General features: G+C 33.2%; 2 protein-coding genes across 4 annotated transcripts in view; one reads left to right on the top strand and one right to left on the bottom strand.

The window, feature by feature from the left end:
- The window catches only part of LOC144965759 (plexin domain-containing protein 1-like), a 111,461-nt gene extending 103,598 nt beyond the window's left edge, over positions 1–7,863 (top strand). For both annotated transcript variants that reach the window (XM_078901423.1, XM_078901424.1), the window contains exon 14: positions 451–7,863. In XM_078901423.1, coding sequence (XP_078757549.1) covers positions 451–546 — 96 coding nt within the window. In that variant the 3' untranslated portion in view covers positions 547–7,863. The remainder of the gene's footprint in view (positions 1–450) is intronic.
- An 8,489-nt stretch (positions 7,864–16,352) lies between these two features.
- LOC144965758 (integrin alpha-8-like) overlaps positions 16,353–23,038 on the bottom strand; it is a 129,314-nt gene continuing 122,628 nt past the window's right edge. The window contains exons 27-31 of one of the 2 annotated variants that reach the window (XM_078901422.1): positions 22,990–23,038; positions 21,703–21,816; positions 20,365–20,502; positions 18,593–18,718; positions 16,353–18,223 (exon numbers count right to left, since the gene is read on the bottom strand). The exon at positions 22,990–23,038 is cut by the window's right edge and continues 26 nt beyond it. In XM_078901422.1, the coding sequence (XP_078757548.1) occupies positions 18,131–18,223; positions 18,593–18,718; positions 20,365–20,502; positions 21,703–21,816; positions 22,990–23,038 (520 nt within the window). In that variant the 3' untranslated portion in view covers positions 16,353–18,130. The remainder of the gene's footprint in view (positions 18,224–18,592; positions 18,719–20,364; positions 20,503–21,702; positions 21,817–22,989) is intronic. The other variant, XM_078901421.1, reaches the window with a different exon arrangement.

Here is a 23,038-nt window from a genome sequence, read left to right as displayed (position 1 = left end):
GGCAGGTAATATAGAGGAATTAGATAAATGGCTTGTGCTCAGGTTATTAACATTTTTATATTATATAATGCCTATGTGTTGTCTTATGTGGACAGGAAGGTATCATTTACACAGTTTGATCGAGCAGAGATTATGGCGTTGTTATCATCATTCCAAATCACACCAATAACTAAGCTTAAAAGTTTCAGCAATAGATCAATTAGTAAAACATGCCCTACTGTTTGGAGCTCATTAGCTCCATCTTTAAAGCTCCTTCTTGATAGTCATGTTTATATCACTCAAGAGACTGGATTTCATGGATAAGTTGATGTGCAAATAATTTTTAAAATAACTGCATAGCTCTAGGAAAGAAAATAAGAAAGTCTTTTTTAAAACATAAACTTGGATACAATAGTTACTTATTTGCGCACTAAATTTTTTTCTTTTTCTTGGTTCTCTTTGATTACACAGCACCGACCAAGTCAGATCAAGGCCAAGATACAGTTTTGGAAGAATAGCAGCAGCTCAGACAGTGGAGCCAAATACCGTACAGAGACGGATGCTTGAGAGGAATGGAATAACTTACACAGTCATAGACGCGCAATGATACATTTTTATCCACTGCCTCAATCTGGTATTAAGTCGGGGAGAAACAGATGCCTGAAAAAGAAAAATGTTATGTTAAAATAGTTAGAAACAAGAACTTTTTGGGAATTTTTGTAGTTTGTTTTTTCAACTGCTCTTTTTTTTTGTTTGTTTTTTTTTTTTTAATATAGCAATTAAATTTATTTAACCCAAATTATATATTTGTGATTAAAAATTCAATATTCAGCACTCTGTTCACCCCGATTGTGATACATACCAGTTTGAGGGGGGTGGGTCACAATTTGGATTTTTAACTGATTTAAATTGGTTGCTTTAGCTATTTTATGTAGTAACTTAATAGTGGCAAGGTATATCTGACAATGTTTGTTTCCATCAAATGTGCTTTTATAAAGAAAACTATAGTTTTTTGTGTTTAATTGTGTGTTTTTTGTATTTTTTTTTTTTTTTTTGGTATTTTTTTGTTTTGTTTTAAAGGTGGCCAATATGTTTTAAATAAATTTAATCAATTGTGAAGTAATGTCTGACAGCCGTCTAAAGACTATGGCAGCCTCCATTCACTGCTGAAGACGTATTCGCTCAATTAAATGTATATGACGAGTTGAATGGCTTCTCTATGTCTCTCTGTGTCTATGTTCTTCAGCTTTTTATGGGTCTTTGCCTAATCTGAAGGAACTCTCCACTCATCTTAAAAGTTTTTCTTTCCTGCATTGCAATTTATTCCTGAATATGTGATACTTTTGAGCTTGTCAACATTATGCCTTACATATCCTTTAAGAATATAATATTTAAATAAAATTCTGATAACTGATAAAACGATGACTACATAATTTTGAGATTGGAACGTCCCTTGTAAGTAGGTTGATTTGTCAGTTCCAAATTGCCTTTCAAATCTGTGAAACATGTTGCAGTTGTGAAAAATGGAGGTTTATTTGAGGCCACATGCCTGATGACTGTCAGATGGATTTGTTTATAACGTATTGGTCAATTAGTGTCAGTGCAGTGTTTTGGGGAGTTTCGTTTTGTTTTTTAAATGCATAATAGGTTGCTTGAGCTTGCCCACTCCATTATTATCCTTTTAATCTATTTTGACTTATTTTTGCAATTTGTTGTTTTTTTCTGCTTCTACTACTTCTGCTACTACTGCTACTACTTCGACTCCTACTACTACTACTACTACTACTACTACTAATACTACTACTACTACTATTACTACTACTACTACTACTACTACTACTACTACTACTACTACTACTACTACTACTACTACTACTACTACTACTACTACTACTACTACTACCATTGCTTCTAAATTTATCTTTTTAATAAGATGATTCAATTATTTACTGTTGAATACTGGATAGGAGAACGTCACGAAATGGAAGAGTTTGAGGTGTTTCATTTTTTGTACATTCTCTAATTATTTTTTTTCCTCAGCTCAAAGCTATTGTCATATATTTCGTAAGAAGATTGTTGATTCGTAGAAAGAATATTCACGCTCAAACCATGACTCTATCATTCCTGTGTTGTGTTTTGTTTTTTTAATTTGGCTGTGCTCTCCTCTTTATAGAAATTATTTCTGCTTCAGAATGCAAATTCAGAGACTCAGCTTAATAAATTGTCAAGGTAAAGCAGATGTTCCATGATAGATTTTTTTTCTCTCCCTCGCATTGGTTAATCAATATGAAAGTTTGTTGGCATATGGGAAAATCATGCTCATCTTTGTTGAACTACTTTTAAGCTAAGTCGTTTCAAAAGTTAATTTTCGTTCGTTATTTTTTTGAAAACTAAAGGTTTATACAGTGTTGCATTTTAAAATATTTAATTTATGAGATTTTTTTTTCTCTCCGTGTATATTCAAATTATTTTTCAACTACAAATATATTTATTCTAATTATATTTAACACTACTCTAAATTAGTAGTGTAGGTAATGAAAATAATATTCCTCAAACCAGTTTTTCTCAGATCCTGATTTATCTAACCTTTCTGATAATATAATGATTACTAAGAAACCAAATGAGTGAGAAACTTTTTATAAAAGTGACGTTTCTTTTTTATTATTAGAAAAAAAAATCTAGATTGAAAGAAAATAATAACAACAATTTTAATTACCTGACACATGTGTATGATTTTCCTTTATTGCCGTACAGTTATAAGTGGAGTTAAATTATTTTTTAATGGAGCTTCATCCAGTTTGTGGTTGGATGCTTGTTTTTAAAAACAAACAATCTGCACATAATTATACAATTTTATAAGACTAGAATGTTCTTGGCAATTCCTTTTGTTTAGCCGAAATGATGGCAGGAGATGTATATTTTATTTATTTATTTTATTTGTCTGTTTGTTACAATTGGCAAGCAATATTTGACTGTTTTGTATGAAAGTGGCATTTCTCTAATTACAATACAGATGACATTTGTGTCTATTTTAGTACGTTGTTTATTGAATGAAAACCATAAGAAATTGTTGGATATTATTACTTTTGTTCCTACAACAAAATTGTTATTTCTCCTTTTTATATTTGATTTATACCTACTTTAATACATTTATTCTTACTTTCTCCATATAAATTCTGGGATTATTATTATTTTTTGGTTTTTAGATATCCCTCTAATAAAAGCAATTCTGATTTAGTTTGCTCAACCTATTAATTCCAAACGTAATTATTTCCTCACCTTTCACCCCCACCCACATAAGCAGCAAAATGTCCCTTGATTCCCGACAGGTTGAAACACAGTGTTCAGTTGTGATTTTTTAAAGTTCTTTTCTTCTCTTTTATCTTTTACATTTCTGATTGTTATTTACCTGATTACAAAACAAAACTTGTCGACCTACTATCTTATCTACAGTAATATTCTTTTATTTAAAATCAAAGATTTACACCATATATCCCTCATAACAAGTAAATAGATTAGATTGACACGAACTAGTATAAAGAAGAAAAAGAAAACAGAGAAAAAAGAAGGAAACCAAGTACTGTACATATTGCTTAAATTAAACACAAAATGAAGTTTTAGACCCCAAAAAAATGCAAAAAGAAATTGTTCTTATTGTATAGTATGGGAAGACTGTAAGTACTTGAAATTAGTCAACGACTACTTTTTGTTACTTGTGCAATTGTTATCTTCTTTATTAATTTAATTTATTTTACTCTCAAGTATCATTTCTGATTTACATTATTTGTCTTTTAATCTCACAATGGGACATTATCAATATTCATTAGTGGATTTTCTATTTGTTAGTTGGATGAAAAAATTTGGAAAGTTATTAAAAAAAATTCAGTCAATAATTTTTGATGTCATCATCCGCAATGTCAAGTTTCCAGTATTTCACCCTCTTATTTTATAAAGTGCATGCTTATAAGTATTTGTTTCAAATTACCTCTTTTCTAATTAATACTCAATTAATCAATAGGCCATGTATAATCATGGTGCATGGATTTGTTCCATTAGTATTACAATGCTTAAGATACATTCAAGAATTTCTATTACGCTTTTGGAAGCACCATTAATTTATGAAAATCCTTTTGATTGAATGAAAATCATGAAGAAAAATGTTTTGAAATGCGTCAATACTTTGCTCTGAAGCGGCTCAAGACTTAAGTATATCTCTAGTTTTATATTTCTTATATCAGCTCATGTTATTTTTATATTTTTCACTTTTGATATTTTATCATTTGTGTGTCGTCATCATTTAACTATTATCTCCAAATTTTGCTTGTTTTTCACTATTTAAAAGGAGGAAATAACCTTCCCTGTTTGGCCTTTGTGCTTTACTAGTATTAGATAGGATAATGATACTCCAGAAAAATATAAATATTTATATTTGCTATTCCTCACCCCTTAAATATATCACATGAAATATAGATAACTCTAACAAATAAATCCGAGGAAAAGTTGTTTTCTGCAAACTGGCACACAGTGGCATTGCTTCGGGTTTTTTTGTTCTTTTTGCCTGAAAACTTATGGTAAATATATATTATGTCTGGCTGACTTGGATGCTAAAAATTGACTAATCAAAAGTATGAAAATCGGATTGAGTTTTTTAGGGTTTTTCGTTTTTTTATTATATATATGACCCTTCATTCCAAAACAGTGTTAAGTCTGTGTGATGCAGGTTATATATAGAAAGTTATATATTGAAAATTTAAATGACCAGGACTGAAATTTTAGTTTTTGTCACTTTATGAAATTATATATTCCCTCCCCTCCGTATACTTTTGACTATTCAATTTTTAGCACCCAAATCATCGTGTCATAATACACTATCGAGACATAGAGTTACATATATCAATTGATTGAGATGGTCTCCTATTGGTCAAAAAAAAACTCTTCACATTGAAATTTGTAAAGAAAGGTTGAATTTGAAAACATTTTGACAAGTTGAGAGTCAGTGAAATCCAATGGTAAATGAAGGGATCAGTTTTCAGGCTAAAATGAATAAAAAATGTTGTGTTATTGGATGTCACTACCAGATGAGTGCATCTTTAAGAATGGAAATTTGAAAAAGTATGTATGAAGCAGTGCCAGACAAAGCAAAAAGAAAAATACTAAAAAAAAAAAAAAACGATCCCCAATAAATCAGCCTTCATTGGTTTATGGAAGGCTTATATTTTGGGATGTTTTTTTCTCTCGTATGCTTCAATTTGCTTTGCCTGGCACTGTTTCGTCCATACTTATTCAGATTTCTCCTGTACTGCAGTGCCTACTCCCTAATTCGTCTCTTTGATATTTTCAAAAAATAAGAATACAAATAGGCTAGTATTGATCTCTTCATTCAATGCACTCTTTGATTTACTCTTACAAATATGATTATTTTTTACTCAAGAAATCGTAGAATCTCATTTCTATTGTTTTTATTGTTTACTTCACTTCAGAATCTCCGAATTTCTTCTTGATTTATATATATATTTTTTTGGTTAGAAACGATTCAACTTTCAACTTATATTATTATTGTCTACATTTCGCCTGACTTGGAGAGATCAGAATCTCCTAATCTCATTTGATATATGGTATTTTGATAGAAATGATTCAACTTTCAACTGATATTATTATCGTCTACATTTCACTACTTGTGGACTCACGCTAGGCCTGTGATTTTACCAATAAATTTTCACAAATATTTTTGTCCATCCTTCCTATTTGGTTTTGCTGCAGCATCAAGGCAACAAGCAATTGACATAGCCTACTGTTGTCCCAACATTTAGTGATTATGATAATATATTTATTTTTATTTTGAATAATTTCTTCCATGCTGTCCTGTATATTGCCTGATCAAGCTCAATTACACAAGATTTTGTGGTTGACAACTTATCTCTTCATATTATTGTCCTTTCGTGAAATTCTAGGAGTTTGTATTCAATTTTTTTTAATGCTTGAAGGATCGTTGAGTTTTGAGGATATTGTATTAAAGTTTCAATATTATTTCTGGCAACACTGGATAAAAATAGCTTCCCCTCGGGGGTTTTGATTTTTAAAATCCACAATACCTCTTCGAATGATATTCTTAGAATGTTACTCAATTCTTTTTTTAAATCTAACTTTAAAGAAATAAATACAAAACTCAATTTTTGAATCAACTTTGATTGACCAGGTTCAAATGTCAATGATTGTTAAATACTTTAAGCATTCTTATCTCTCATTTATATGAATCAGTTTTAATTTAGAAGCAGGGTCTGCTATTTTCCTTCATTGAATTCTTTCCTTTCACTTTTGTGTGAAGCAGGTAATATTATCATTACCGTATGGGAGCTGGAGCTGTGTTGCAATATCGTTTTCTTTTAAATTCCTGTAAATATCAGCTGACATGACACGATAGTTTCTCTATAAAAATCAATATATTTCCCTCTTTAATGAAATAAAAGCCTATTTGTATGCATGACAGACAAGGTGGTCAATGCACAATTTGATACATAAATATGAGTCTGGTACCTCTCTCTCTCTCTCTCTAAGCTCTTTTTAGTCACTAAGAACTTTTTGTCTTGATTTTAGACTTGTGATAGTTTCTTTGATGCCTGTCATAGAAATTAAATTATTGAACTGTACTATCACGAATCAAATATATGTATATGTAGGTCACAGCTTGGATTTACTTCTTGGTAATGTATGGAGTCTTAACAGCTCGAGGATTCAAAAACATTTATCTACACATCGAGCATTGAAAACATTTTAAGATTGAAGTACCTGCATTCACATTTTTCTAAACATTCCACCACTTATTAATGGTTGTTACTATATATGTATAAGAAGTTTCAAAATGTTTATCAATATAATTTAATTCTACTGTTTGTAAATAAAATTTATGAATTTCTTATGCAGTGGTATGATGGAAAATTTATCCCAAGTGAATAAAAATCCACACTTTTTTTGGCCTCACCTTTAAGAAAAATTCTTTAATAAATATTCTTTTTATTGACCAGGACATGATTCATTACAAAAATGTTACGATATGAACAAATACTGATACTAATGTATCCTGCCTCACAGACTTGAAATCAAATGTTTTTGAGTTTTTATGAAGGCAGAAATTAGTTGAGTGCAATTTTTCTTGCTTTGGGAAGAATCTAACTCCCTCATACCATTGATTGTAATGAAAAAGATGAGAATGGATATCGGATCATGTAAGTTGTGCGGATTTTTAAACGTCTATTTATTGACTTATTTATTGATTTATTTATTTGCTTTTGTTATATGTCGATTTGAAATGTTTTGATCACAACTACTACCCAAAAGTGCGATTTGTGCTCCATGTTGCCAGTGAGAATACAAGGTTTTATTTTCCCACGTGAAAAGTATAGCCATTTTAAATGTAGCCTGACGATTGTATGAATCAACCATATTACTATTATTGATGATATGTTTGTGTTCTTTGTAAACAATGACAAGAAAACAGCATCCATATATTTTCACGCTCAATTTCCTAACAAAATCTACCTAGTGTGCTTTTTTATTTTTTTTGGTGTTCAATTTATGTGGATTACGATCCCCTTTTTAAAATTTAGAAATTGATTAGAATAAAAAAAAAAAGTTGGTGACTTTTTAAATGAAAATAATAAGAAAAGAGTAGGGATCAACTTCCTCATTTCAGTTAATAAGACACATGAGAATAGACATAATATTATAGTGATTGAACCCATGATTGTGGGAAGGGTTATGATTGGGATTGCGATCATTATGATCATTTTTTTTTTTTATAACAACATTGTTATTTTTCATAATATTGATCTGTTTGTATTGATTACATATCTTGATATCGAATTAAAAGTTGAATTCAGTATTTACGATGATGCCTTAGCGTCTTTGTTATTTTATTCATATACCGTGGAAAGCAGTTGGTAGAATTCCCCTTAGGAAAATGCGGCAGATGGTTTGGCTAATGGACCTGGGTGGGGTTCCTGACCTCCCATAGTGGGCAGGGCGGTACATACTGCGTCTTCTATCCCCTTATATTTGTTTTCCAACATGCTTTCTGTCTTTGTCTTGGAATGAGATTACTTGGTTTTGTTCTGGCCCTGGCTGGGAGGGAAACAGTCAAATGCATAGTTGTTTTGGGAGATGATATTTTTTTCCTTGTAAATCATCTCTCTGTCATGCATTGTTATATTTGTTATTTTAAATGTATAATGTAAGCATTTGAGTGTATTCCTCTTTGTTGGATTTTGTGCTTGTGTCCGGATGAGACTTAAAGTAGGTGATCTCAAACTAAGTACATTGGTGGTATGCTCTTGGAATCGACATCTGATCCCTATTTGCTCCCAGTTCCCCATTGTCTTACTTTCTCTTGGCTGCTTTCATTGTAATTCTAGAACTTTTTACTATCACATTTTCTTCATTTTTACTGGCGCTGATATGACCTAAATGTGTTGCAAGTGCCTAAAACCCTTAAAAACAAACAAACATTAGCGTCTTTGTTATTTTATTCATATACCATGGAAACAGTTGGTAGAATTCCCCTTAGGAAAATGTTTGCCTCTCTGGGGCAGATGGTTTGGCTAATGGTCCTAGCTGGGCTTCCTGACCTCCCATCGTGGGCAGGGAGGCCCTTACTGTTCTTTTTATCCCTAAATCTGTTTTCCAACATGCCTTTTTTCTTTGTCTTGGGATGAGATTATTTGATTTTTTCCTGGCCCTGGATACCCTCGCTGGGAGGGAACCAGTCGAATGCATAGTTTTGGGAGAGGATATTTGTCTCGTAAATCATCTCTCTGTTATGCACTGTATTATGTTTTGTTTACATATGATATATGATTTGTCTGGGTGGGATTCCTGACCTCCCATAGTGGGCAGGGAGGTACTTACTGTGTCTTCTATCCCCCTATATATGTTTTCCAACTACTCGTAGCTTTCTGTCTTGAATGAGATTACTTGGTTTTGCCATGCCCTGACCGGATACCCTTGGTGAGAGGGAAACAGTCAAATGTATAGTTAGTTTTGGGAGATGATATTTTTTCCTTTTACATCATCTCTCTGTTATGTAATGTATTATGTTTTGTTTACATATTAGATATATATGATTTGTAAACATTTGAGTGTATTTCTCTTAGTAGAGACCTGTGCTTGTGACTGGATAAGACTTTTAGGCGATCTCAAACTAAGTACTGGGTGGGGTTCCTGGCCTCCCATAGTGGGCAGGGAGGCACTTACTGTGTCTTATATCCCCCTATATCTGTTTTCCAATTTGCTTTCTGTCTTTGTCTTCGAATGATATTACTTAGTTTTGCCCTGGCCCTGGCCGTAGTGCTTCGCTGAAAGGGAAACAGTCAAATGCATAGTTAGTGTTTTGGGAGATGATATTTTTTTCCTTGTACATCATCTCTCTGTTATGTATTGCTATGATTGTTATTTGAATGTATAATGTAAGCATTTGACTGTATTCCTCTTAGTGGGAGGGATCTTGTGCTGGGTGTATGGGTGAGACATTTAGGTGATCTCAAACTTAGTACATTGGTGGTGTGCTCTTGGAATCGACATCTGTTCCCTATTTGAACTACTCCCCTTTGTCTTACTTCTTTCCTCGAGTCCTTTTTATTGTACATCTAGAATCTTTTCACTATCCAACTCTCTTCCTTATTATTGGCGCTGATGTGACCTAAATGTGTTGCAAGCGTCATAAAACCCTTAAAAACAAACATCAAACTAAGTACTTTGATTGTGTGCTCTTAGAATCTACATCTGATCCCTATTTGATCCAATTCTCCTTTGTCTTACTTTTTCTTGGGTGCTTTAATTGTAATTCTAGAACTTATTACTATCCCATTTTCTTCCTTTTTTTACTGGCCCTGATATGACCTAATGTATTGCAAGCGCCGTAAAACCCTTAAAAACAAACAAACAAACATATATGATTTATCTCCCATAGTGGGCAGGGAGGTACATACTGTGTCTTCTATCCTCTTATATCTGTTTTCCAACATGATTTCTGTCTTTGTCTTGGAATGAGATTACTTGGTTTTGTCCTGGCCTTGGCCGGAGTCCTGGCTGGAAGGGAAACAGTCAAAAGCATTGATATTGTTTTGGGAGATGCTAGTTTGATGAAGTGAGTCGAAAAGTGCTAAAAGACAAAAGAGAATAAAAAACTTCGCGGCGACAACTCCGCCTGGCCGTGAGAGAGTAGCTCTACAGTTGAAGCCATCCGCCACTCAAAAAAAAAAAAGTGGTATCAAGCATCGTGTCTATCTTGAATTGAATCAAACACTATCCCAAACACTGGTAGTGTGCTCTTGTATTATTATTATTATTATTATTATTATTATTATTATTATTATTATTATTATTATTATTATTATTGTTATTATTATTATTATTATTATTATTATTGTTATTATTATTATTATTATTATTATTATTATTATTATTATTATTATTATTATTATTATTATTATTATTATTATTATTAATCTTTACCTATTCCCTGTTTGAACCATTCCCCTTTGTCTTACTTTTTCTGATGGACCTTAAATATGTCACAAAGTGTCGTAAAGCCTTTAAAAACAAAAACAAAAAGTATGTCACAAGCGCCGCCGTAAAACCCTTAAAAGTAAAAGCAAAGACAAACAGTAACAGTGTTAGGATGGGAGGTCTTCTTTTAATCTCTGTTCAATCTAACCTTTTTGTCTCAATTATTTTTGGTTTTAGTGCTAGAGTCTGATCTTAATCTTAAGACATTTATCTTCCTTTTCACTACCAATGACATTTCCAAAAAGTGTCCGTTATTGTCTTAAATCTCTAAAGAATATAAACAATCTTGATTTGAGCAGATTACTCATTGGAAAGCTGCCTTTTTTTCTTTGTTTGATCTAGCTGGTCTCTCGTATTCTTTTGCGATGGGGAAACAGATCAACGCCATTTTTCAAGCCCACAAAATGTGCTCATTACCTCAAATCAGTATTAAGTCGTAAATGATTTAGATGCAAAATATGAATTAGGTTAACTTTGTATGCTTAATTAACTGGATAAGATGAATATACAGTTCCTTCATGCTTGAAAAAAAAATAAAATATCTTATTTCTGATCATTTTAATTCATTATTCATGGGGTGGGTCCGACGTATAATTATTTACGTGTCTGATAACCAAAATTAATTGTTATGGGCTCAACGTTTTAATGGAAAAATCAATGCGAAATATTGTTCAATACAACAATGTTAAATAAATACCAATATTGCAGTCGGTTATCAGACCTGCTAGGGTGGGTCACAAATGCATTACAAAACAAAAAAAAAACAACAACACAAAAGACATCAATTCATTTTGTCAATTAGAAGTTTTATTGCAGTCTATTCCAATTCTCTATCTAGGTAATCACACCGCATTCGCACAATCTATGGAATGGCACCCTTTGTCTAGCTGTGAAAGGGACGCTCTACAGTGGTGAATGGCGTTTACAGCCAGGCTGAGGGTGCCATTCCAATTTATGGAATGGCACCCTTTGCCTAGCTGTGAAAGGGACGCTCTACAGTGGTGAAAGGCGTTTACAGCCAGGCTGAGGGTGCCATTCCAATCTATGGAATGGCGCCCTTTGCCTAGCTGTGAAAGGGACGCTCTACAGTGGTGAATGGCGTTTACAGCCAGGCTGAGGGTGCCATTCCAATTTATGGAATGGCACCCTTTGCCTAGCTGTGAAAGGGACGCTCTACAGTGGTGAATGGCGTTTATAGCCAGGCTGAGGGTGCCATTCCAATCTATGGAATGGCACCCTTTGCCTAGCTGTGAAAGGGACGCTCTACAGTGGTGAATGGCGTTTACAGCCAGGCTGAGGGTGCCATTCCAATCTACTCTCAGCTTTGATTCTCAAAACCCGCAAAGTTGTTATTCTTTATTGTCTTTTGGCACTTCTCCAGTCTTTACATTTCTTGATATTATTAAAATAAGTGTCTGTTTCATTCACTTTTCTGTAGTCACATTCTCACTAGCGTACTACTCACATTCCAACTCAAAGCGTAAATAAGCAGAATAAAACATGGCTTGTAAAAAGATGTGCATGGTTCCAAGCAATAATTGATAAAATATAGGCTGTATAACCTATGTGGAAAATTCCTGTTGCCCCCCCCCCCCCCCAATCCCTTAAAAAAAAAAAATAAACAAATGAATCACCACTTTTCATATCCTGTTCAAACTAAAAAGCAAAGTTAAAAAAATCTTTTGCAACCCTATGTGAAATAAGTTAGAATAAATTAAAAATTGTGTCCTCTAAAAAAAAAAAGATTATAACAGTTTACTTCGACCAAAATCAATACATAACACGAAAACCGATGTATTTTTCTCCCTTCATAAGCAAAGCACCGTCAACTCTGTGCTTTCTTTGTGCTCATGGTAGTAACACATACATACCTTACTCAATTTGATGCTGTCACTGTCTCTGCCACTTTATTTAAGAAGAAAAAATAAGATGGACAGAAAGAAAAACAGCCACTTATACCTCATTAAAAATAGAAATGCAGGTTAGTGGCACGAGAAACCAAACAAAAAAAAAAAAAAAAGAAAAAAAGACCTCCCCCCCCCCCCCCCCCCACAAACCAAAAAAAAAAAAAACAAACAAAAAAATATAATACATTATGCGCAACAAAACTTAGCATCAATTGATAGAAATTTACAGATGTATTTTTTGTTTGCTTTTACTTCAGTCTTTGCACGACTTGGTTTGATTTGCGAGTTTCGTACATTCAAAGAAACCACCAAGCCTATAATGTCTAAATTGTTCTTATAATAATTTTCTGAACAAGTGTGCACGAAAGGTGCCAGACAAAGCAAGAAAGAAAAATACAAAAAAAAAAAAACCATCCCAAAAAATCATTCTATCTCGACTGAGATTCGAACCTCAGACCTCCGGACCACTGGTGCACACTTGTTCAGATCTTTGTCTTACACCGGTGCCTGCTCCTTAGTTTCTTAATTTATTGATATAATAATTTTCATGTGTTAGACACGACTAAGGGACAGAAATGGTGACAAATGCATTCCTCTAATACTAATTGACAAATACTTGAAACAGCATTAATAGCCAGTCGTCTAAAATAAATAAATAAATAAATAAATAGATATGAACATATCCTCACATATTATTACAGATTTACCAACTCAACGCGCATCACAATGTTTCATTTATTTCCCAACAGGTCATGTGGAACCATATTTCAATTTCTCACAGTTCCAGTCGCTTATTAGGCATACTTTTTGTACTACCAATCTAACAATGTCCGTCACTGTCTATTACCAGGTACTTATTTACAACTGAGTCCAGTCTAGTAATGCTTAAAAGTACTTGTGTACGATTATTGTGTTAATTTCGGAGAGTTTTGCTTTAAAAAAAAATTAAATTTACTGATTCTCATTATTTTACACTTACACAATATTTTCTTCATCTGATTTATTCTGACATAATGCCAAATTGACTCAGTGGGGCACATTTTAAATTTAAATTAAATTTTCAGCATTTGATTTAATCCAACCCATTGTTAGATTGAAAATCCAGCATAATAAGACAATTGATTCCAAATAGTCATTGAAATACAGGGAAGGACGTAGTCGAACCCTGCAGCAATCTGCCTATTCAGGGAGCCACTGAAAACCTCACATGGATGCAGAGACATGAATCTTTCTGAAAGGTGGGTGCGGGATAGCCAACTCATGTTTTGTTTGTTTTTTTTTTGTTTTTAAGGGTTTTACCGTGCTTGCAACACATTAAGGTCATATCAGCGCCAGTAAAAAGGAAGAAAATGGGATAGTAAAAAGTTCTAGAATTACAATTAAAGCATCCAAGAATAAGGCAAACAAAGGGGGATTGGTTCAAATAGGGAACAGATTTAGATTCCAAGAGCACACTATCAGTGTATTTAGTTTGAGATCACCTAAATTCTCATCCAGACACAAGCACAGGTCCGCATTAAGAGGAATACACTCAAATGTTTACACATCATATATAATACATATACAAAACATAATACAGTGAATAATATAGAGATGATTTACAAGGAAAAAAATATTATCTTCCAAAACTAACATTTGACTGTTTCCCTCCCATCCAGGGTATCCGGCCAGGGCCAGGACAAAACCAAGTAATCTCATTCCAAGACAAAGACAGAAAGCATGTTGGAAAACAGACATAGGGGGATAGAAGACACAGTATGTACCTCCCTTCCTACTATGGGGACGCCAACTCATCCAGAGCGACGATTTACAATTTAAAAGATACAAAACTGGAATTGTTGGAATCTGGACAAACCAAAGTCTACAAAGAAATAGACAACAGCTAAAGGGGAATGGAAGAAACTATACTAATACTAGTTGCCCAAGAAACTGTCTACATATTCACTTTCAACACTGACATCAAATCGCACGTTATGATAATATAATACTTTAACATATATATGATCTTTTAATCACTTCCCATAGTTCACCAATAACAGACAAGTCGCTTTTTGATATACTATTTACAAATTACATCTTACAACATTCAAAAATACATATTTTTATTTTCTATTAATCAATAGTAATACATATCATTTCAACAAGAATAAAATACAAGCTTGTATCATTTTTAGCAGTTTATGCAGTCAAACATTGAATTTGTCAATCATTTGAATTTTGATTTATACGGCTATAGGGAAAAATAAAAATTAAAGTAATACAAAAATCGGACACATTAAATGAAATAGGGGAGATTTCATTTAAAAAAAAAATATATTTATACAATAAACAGTAAAGGGTTTAAGCTACTGACTCATGAACATGCTGCTCTAGTACTGAATATTGGTAGGAAATGAAGTATTCGCAGCATAATTTATTCATAACAAACATTATATAATTGGATTAATGGTATAAATAAACAACCCAAAATACAAAAGTAATTTATGAATTAAAAGCGTGTGCATAGATTCGTTCAGCTTTTTATACACATTTTAATTTTTTTCCCAAAGCTTCCATCCAAAGTCTCTTTGATTACAATTCACTGATATAACAGACCTGCACGTAAGGCCGACAAGAAAAAAAATCTGTATATTTTCTACCCCCCCCCCCCCCCCCTCTGCCCACCCAGCAGTGATTGGGTGACTGGGGTCTGTAAGATCTGGTGGAAAGTGCTTTGCAATATACTAGTGTCCTTTCCAAACGGTAGCAAGCAATTATTATTGTCCGTTGCAATAAACTCCGGTTCCATGGGCCTCATGGCTCTGAAGGAATTTAAGAAAGAAAATCTAAATATATAGATTTAATCTATACAATTGGTAGCTCTGCTGTAATAACCAACTTAATATTTGATTTCGATGAATAATGTACTACGAAATTGGATAGTAGTTACATTTAGTATATTAATCGAACTTGTTGAATTTATAAAAAGTGAACATATCAAATAAATATTAATAGGGGAAATTGCAATTCGAATTTTGACTATGACACGTATTTGTGTGTTAGAGATTTAATACTTTGAAACAGAAAATTGTAAAATTAACAAAGATTGTTGTTTATATATCTTTGAAAAATGTTATCAATTTTGGAAGTTACAAAGAGCATTTAAAGGTTTTAAAAGTCTCTTAAATGATGCGATACAATCTGTTACGATACGAATGAAATAATTTATTTAACAAGTGACAACATTGTTTTTATCAACTCTGGTATCGAAAGAAACAAGACCTAACATTCTCATTCACATTTTCGTGAGAGTTATACACGGTTCATGAGTATGACTCAGCTTTGTATAACAAGTCATCGTTTACAATCACTACCTTTTTAACAGTATGGCCATTTTATATTCAAATGGTTTCCTACAATTGCTTCAACAGACAATTATGATTTTATGTGTTAGATAGCGATTGTCGAGTATAAACCAACAATCCTTTGAATTAAATAACATCAACAAATATTACGCATTCTCCTTCTTCCACTTTAATATATTAACATGTAAACTCATAAAACATTAGCATTATCTTTTAATTTTTCATAATATTGAAATTCAACAAATCAAAGCAAGATTAATTTATGAAGCATGCAATTAAACAAAAAGGTGATGTTGACATCATTAAATTTAATATCCACATAGATGCGTGCACACACACACACACACAAACACACACACACACATACATATGTGTTAAAAACTGATGCATATATATATATATATATATATATATATATATATATATATATATATGTGTGTGTGTGTGTGTGTGTGTGTGTGTGTGTTCACAGATGCATACATATAAATATGTAAGCACATGCCCATCAACACAATAAAAAAACACGCGCACACACACACACACACACACACACATATTTATTCACACATATCCATTAACTAAATAACTTAAAATTACAAATTACACATTTTCACAACAAGTGCTGTTAAATAAAAATTAAATAATATTATAAATGATATTAAATAAAATCACAACATAATTTGAGTACTTCTTTGAACATGAAAATCCACAGAATATGGAATATATTCTCTCACAGTTAGGTCAAAGGTCACCAGCTTTTGTGTCGTCATTCCAACGTTTCAAAGAAACACTAACATCACTCTGATGCAACTACTTATTCACAATCACTTCACTATGACTGCCAATATGGGTCTACTATAACAAGTGTGGTTTAAAAAGGCAAAAGCAAAGCAAAATGCAAGAAAATCAATAAACATTTCTCCCGACAGGACGGTGATCATATTGGTGAAGGCCAGGGATTGACGAGTAAATCAGAATTTAATCATTATACTTGCAGAAAATCACACACACACAAAAAGAAAAAAAAGACAATGAAAAATGAGTACAAAATATAATTGAAAAAAAAAGAATTTAAACGAATTCAAATTGAGTTTCAGTCGCTCAAATGTATCTTCATTTGCCTATATGTGACTTACCCAACATGTCCATATATACAGGTCTGACATCCGAAACCACTTATGGACCTCGTTTAACATTGTTGTAATGGACAGTATTTTGAGTCATAGTTTGAGATTTCCATAACAACAATGAGCCCATGAGGAATTGGGTTATCAGACCTGCAAATAAATGCACGTCGGAATTACCATATCCATCAGGTATTATGCCGGAATGAACTCTATGAAGAGAATTGAGTGTAAGGCCAAATAGATCATAATTAGAAAACTGATGTCTTTTGAGGCTTAAGAAACAGAACTCACTCTCATCAATGAAGTTTAACAAAAAAAAATAATATTTTCACTCATATCTCATAATTTGGACGTCATATTGAATTTCAAGAATCATATTCATTCTGAAATGATACTGTTTTGAGACGGTTGGTCACATTTTTCACTTTTTGTTATCACCAAATTCAATTTGCTGCGCAACTCCCGGCAAGGAGTTAGCAATGATACAATTATTTTTTTAACATTTAAAACTTAATTATAAAAAAAAAATATTTTGTAATCTTTATCATTAAAAAAAGTCACAAAATAAACTTAATGATGATAACAAATCAAGATAAAATTGTAAAATATAAGGCTATCATGTTAACAGCAACTCATGACAACAACCACCACGCTCATTGGCTAGGGTACTGCCACTGCACAAAAGTTGTGCATCATTCTTGATTTGTGACAAACATTTGAGATTAAAAACAAAGACATGAAAGGCAGGTTTGTAAAAATTTGAAAGACATTATTCTACACCATAGAAATAAACTGTTTATAATAAAATTGCTTATTTCATTGTTCTACATGACGAGGCCTACTAATATATAATAAAAGAGATAGTTAAATATTTAACGCATTGCATAGTTTAGATTTTAGTCTCATCGTAAAATATAACACTGGCATATTGTCAGAATGCTCGAAGGCTAGTAAGACCCCTTTATTTGAACTTTGGTCGTTCATTTATGAATCTTTAAATAACCCATAGATAATTCAACGTTCAAACTGATTTTTTAAAAATCAAAATGATTTTCTTAATGAGGCTGATTGCAATATCCATTGGCATTTGCCTCTCTCCTGTCGTGGCAGCCTTTGTTGTCAACAATTAACTCCATCACTGTCAAATAATCTTCAAGTTTCCAATTACACAAAGTAATATGCGTGCATCCTACTAGGTATGTCAAGGCTGGGGTCAATCAACGTATTTGTTGTCAATATCATTCTTCCCATTAACAGCAAAGTATCCCTCATCATCTTCATGCTTCTTTCTCTTAAAGAATCCACACTGAAATTAGATATAGATACGAATTGGTGGTCATTATTTATCAAAGACGAATCAAGAGACATTTTGGGTTCATGCAAAAAAAAAAAAGAATAAATAAATAAATACAAAATCTAAATCTAAAACAGAGAGAGAGAGAGAGAAAGAGAGAGAGAGAAGAGAGAGAGAGAGAGAGAGAGAGAGAGAGAGAGAGAGAGAGAGAGAGAGAGATCAATAAAGGCAAGAGAAAGAGACACACAGAGACAGAAAATGGAGCCAGCTAGAGAGGGGTGGGAGGGGTGGGGGGGGGGGGGGGGGGGGAGAGATAATGACGGAGATAGGGATGGTGGAAAGGGGGGGGGGGGCGAGAATTACGCATTTCCGGATACTTACACACCACAATAGAAGAATAAGTATCAAAAGCAAGAGAATTCCTACAGAGACAGCAACGGCGTAGATCCAGGCAGCGACCTTTTTACTTTCTTCCCCAGTAAACACTGTGCTCATGGTTGTCTTCAACTATGGGTGGAATGGGTAAAAAAATAAAAATCGTTAAAACTATTGTCCGACTTAAGTCTTAGGGATTACATTGTCATAGTTTGTATAAATGACTTTCACAAATAAATAAAATGAGCCTTTATATAAAACAATGTCAACCAAATTATGTGCTTGACCAATAACACGTCACGAGAGAGAGAGAGAGAGAGAGAGAGAGAGAGAGAGAGAGAGAGAAAGAGAAAGAGAGAGAGATAGATAGATAGATAGATAGATAGAGAGAGAGAGAGAGAAAGAGAGAGAGAGAGAGGGGGAGAGAGAGATGGATATATATAGAGAGAAATTGATAGAGAGAGAGAGAGAGAGAGGGGGGGGAGAGAGAGAGGGAGAGAGAGAGAAAGAGAAAGAGAGAGAGATAGATAGATAGATAGAGAGAGAGAGAGAGAGGGAGAGAGAGATGGATATATATAGAGAGAAATTGATAGAGAGAGAGAGAGAGAGAGGGGGGGGGGAGTGTGTGTGAGAGAGTGTGCGTGTGCGTGATATATATATAGGTAGATAGATAGAGAGAGAGAAAGAAGGAGAGAGAGAGAAAGAGAGAGAGAGAGAGAGAGAGAGAGAGAGAGAGAGAGAGGAGTGGTCTTTACATGAGTGTGGAGAGAGAGTGAATAAAGTTCTTGTAATGAGTGATACATTTCAAACCATCAAAAACATTATGTGTACTGTTGTATATTAATCTGTGACGGATGCCTGTGTGTTTTGTGATTGAGTAACATTTGTTGTGATGACTACATTAGGTATTATTTACAATCTTCACACATTTATATGATTATTATATTTAATTTGTTTGAAAAAAAAAACAAAAAAACATTATGTATACCGTTGTATTTTTAATCTGTGACGGACGCCTGTGTGTACTGATATGAGTAACTTGTGCCATAATGATTATATCATGATAAAATTCACGCATTTATATGCTTATTATATTAAATTTGTTTCGGGAGTGTAAACCACTGAAATTCCCATTTAGTGGGCAATAAAATTTATCATTATCATTATCATTAAGCCAACTTAACACTTAATATGTGGGACGAGACGTGTTGTGAAGAATTATTAATATTGATTGGGTTTTTTTTAATCGATAGGTCTGTTATTGAAGAGGTACTCATTATACACCTGAGTATGGTGAGATAAAATGAGTAAAAAGAATTTTTCCGAGACTCAACTTTGCATCAATCACAGTGAGACTCAAAACATTTCAAAGGCCTGGTGTTTTCCAACAAAACCACAAACTCGAACAAAATACATAAGCAAATTTTCTAGAGTTGTAATAATATTAATAATTTAAATCAAGCATTTTCATCAATATCATTACCACCAATAATAAATCACTTGGTAAAAATTTATAAGTAAACATCTCACCTAGGGTAGATAATAATGCGAAATTGAATGTAAGCTTCAATTTAATTACAAAAACATATCAAATGAACGTTTCGGGTTTCCCCTTTATCAACAAAACAGGATGAATGAAACACCACAGATGAATGAGATAATGTAGAAGTGGCGTAGTTAAGATGAATCGAGCTTCGAGCAGCAACATTCGCCTAGGATAGAAGGACCCATTATTTTAAAAACTAATGTTAGGAAAAATCAGTTATCCAGGTCCTTACCTCCAATTTTTTAGTTGGAAAAGAATTCTTGTCAATGTATTTGAAATCGTATGGCACAGACCTGACTCTTGCATTGGCCATTGACACAAACTTGTATGAATCAACAGCCGCTTCCTCTCCCTCTGTTTTACGACGTTCCTGTCACAAGGATAAAGAATAAAATAGTTAATTTCATGAATACCTATACTAGTTATGTAGGAAATATTACATTAATCAGGCAACGATCAATTGTTTTCGACATTATTTAGGTTTTTATCAATTGCAACATTTTCACTGGAATGTCTGTCTTATAATATATGCTTGGGGGTCCCAATAGCTCAGTTGGTAGAGAAATCGCTTCATACGAAAAAAGGGACTGACAGAGTTCGATCCCGAGTGAAGTCTAGATTTTTTATGACCTCCCTGTCCACTCAGCAGTTATTGGGTAGCTGGGTCTGTTAGATCTGATGGAAAGTACTTTGCGATAGACTGGTGTCCTATGCTGTTGTCTGGGATAAACTCCAACTCTTGTGAGCTCAATGTTCTGAATGACTACTTATAATATATTGCTATCATAGCTAAAATATTTTTATATTAAACTTTGGATGTCCACTTTTCAGACAGCTGGGGTGTTATATACTGTCTAGGTTTGATAAAATTGATAAAAATAACAATACCAAAAAGAAAAAAAAAAAAAAACACACAAAAAAAAAACCCCAACTGATCATTGAGATCAAAATCTGAATCAAATTGGAATGTTAATAAAAGGCACATGTACATCTTCTTGCTCTGTCTCCAATAGAGGCAGATGAGACGGATATCCATCAACCTACGAGTATATAGCAACTGGTGTAATTGACAGCAAGTAGTTTAAGTAAATACTATTCTTAATAGGGAACAATAGAGTGATGTCAAATACTGGTTCCAATCTCATTGGAAGTGTGAAACCACTTGTTACATACATTATGCAACTGATTTTCTGATTTCAGAGTGATGACATCTTATTTTCTAGCTTAAATAAATCCTTATCGTCAACAAATATTATCCATACTCACTCTTTTACACCCCATAATCATAAAAATCTGCCTATACACCCTGCTACTAAAATAGTCATGCCACCTTATGATTTAATATGTAACCTATTCATTTTATTAGTACTTCAAAGGACTTGATACATACACACTTCCAATGAGTTTTGAACCGGAAGAGTAGAAGATATGACGTCATGACTTCTCTGCCCTATTGATAGATAGTAAGTAGTTTAAGTAAATACTATTCTTAATAAAAGTAGAAAGAAAGTGCTCAGATGTTTTTTGGAATAAGTAGCTTTGTTTTTGAATACACATGTACAAAACTTACTTTTAAAAATTTTGTCACTTTCAATCTGGAATTGACAGTAAGACTGAACTTGGAATAAGGACTCATGTACCCAACTAAACATTGTATAATTGTACAGTAGTAATAACTGCATCTCTGAAATGGAAAAGACAAATATGTAAGGAGATAGAAGTTATACATATTTAATGTGATGCAAAAATCATATTTAAAGAAAGTATTGGTAAAAAGTGCAACTATTTGGTCTTGTGGTATAACACTCGCCTTCAGATCAGAAGGTCCTGGGTTTGAGCCCCTCACCGAGTGTTGCATAATTGAGTCCTTGGAAAAGGCTATTTACTCACATTCTCTCATATTCAGGTGTAAAATGAGTACCTGACCAGTTAGGCTACAGCATTATCTGCGCCTGAAAAAATTGGAATATTATTGCCGAAAAGGCGTCATGTCTCGTTCTACATGTTACATGCTGCTCTTGGTCAGTGACCCTTTGGAAAGCTCTAAATAAAAGCTCAAAGTTTTAAAATGTTTTTTTTTAAAATCATCTTTGATGCAGTTACATTCATTTGGAAGACAAGCAATAACCTAACAAATATATTTATAGAATATCTAAGATTAAGATATATACCATATAAATTTATACACATACATCAATAAGACACAAATTGAGCAAGCCAGGGGGGGGGGGGGGTTATCATGGCAATATATTCCAACGAAAAGATGAAAATGGAAAGGCTTCAGATGGGAATGATACATTGTCTGACTGTTCCCATCCGAAGCCTTTCCACTTTCACCTTCTTGCAAGTTTTTTCAGGATCCCAGGCTTCAGGCAGCCCGCCCCACTCTCAACACTATATACCTCACCTTTTGTCATTGTTATGGAAATCATTTTAAAAGAACATGTCACGTTTCATATCATTATACTGTACGATTTTTAAAAAAATATTTGGCATTCTACAGGACCATGGATATGATAAATGGCATTCCTTTAAAAGTTAATCTGAAGCATCTGAATTCTTTATATGGCTTGACATGAAACATAAAATGTTACTCTTTATATCAGAGTTTCATTTACCCTTCAACCGTATTTTTTTTAAATGCGGTTATTTAGGTAATTATTGGTAACATTGCAATATGTGATAGAGCAACATCAAAACCAAAGAAAAAAAAACAACAAACAAAAATAAAAATAATAAAATGACATTCTCTTTTCTAAGCCAAGTAAAAATAAACAACTACATGTTGCATTTTCACGTTTCTAAAATCCAAAATGTTCAAAAGCAAAACGTAATCAGGCGATTAGGGATTACTCACAACATCCATAGCCCGCTTGTCCTTTATACCAGGGTTAAATACTGGCTTA

Source organism: Berghia stephanieae, chromosome 2 (genome assembly GCF_034508935.2).
Source record: "Berghia stephanieae isolate SIO BIC M18660-M18661 chromosome 2, UCSD_Bste_1.3, whole genome shotgun sequence".
NCBI classification, from domain to species: Eukaryota; Metazoa; Mollusca; class Gastropoda; order Nudibranchia; family Aeolidiidae; genus Berghia; species Berghia stephanieae.
The sequence above is the reverse complement of the archived record's forward strand: the minus strand, read 5'-3'. Positions and strand labels throughout refer to the sequence as shown.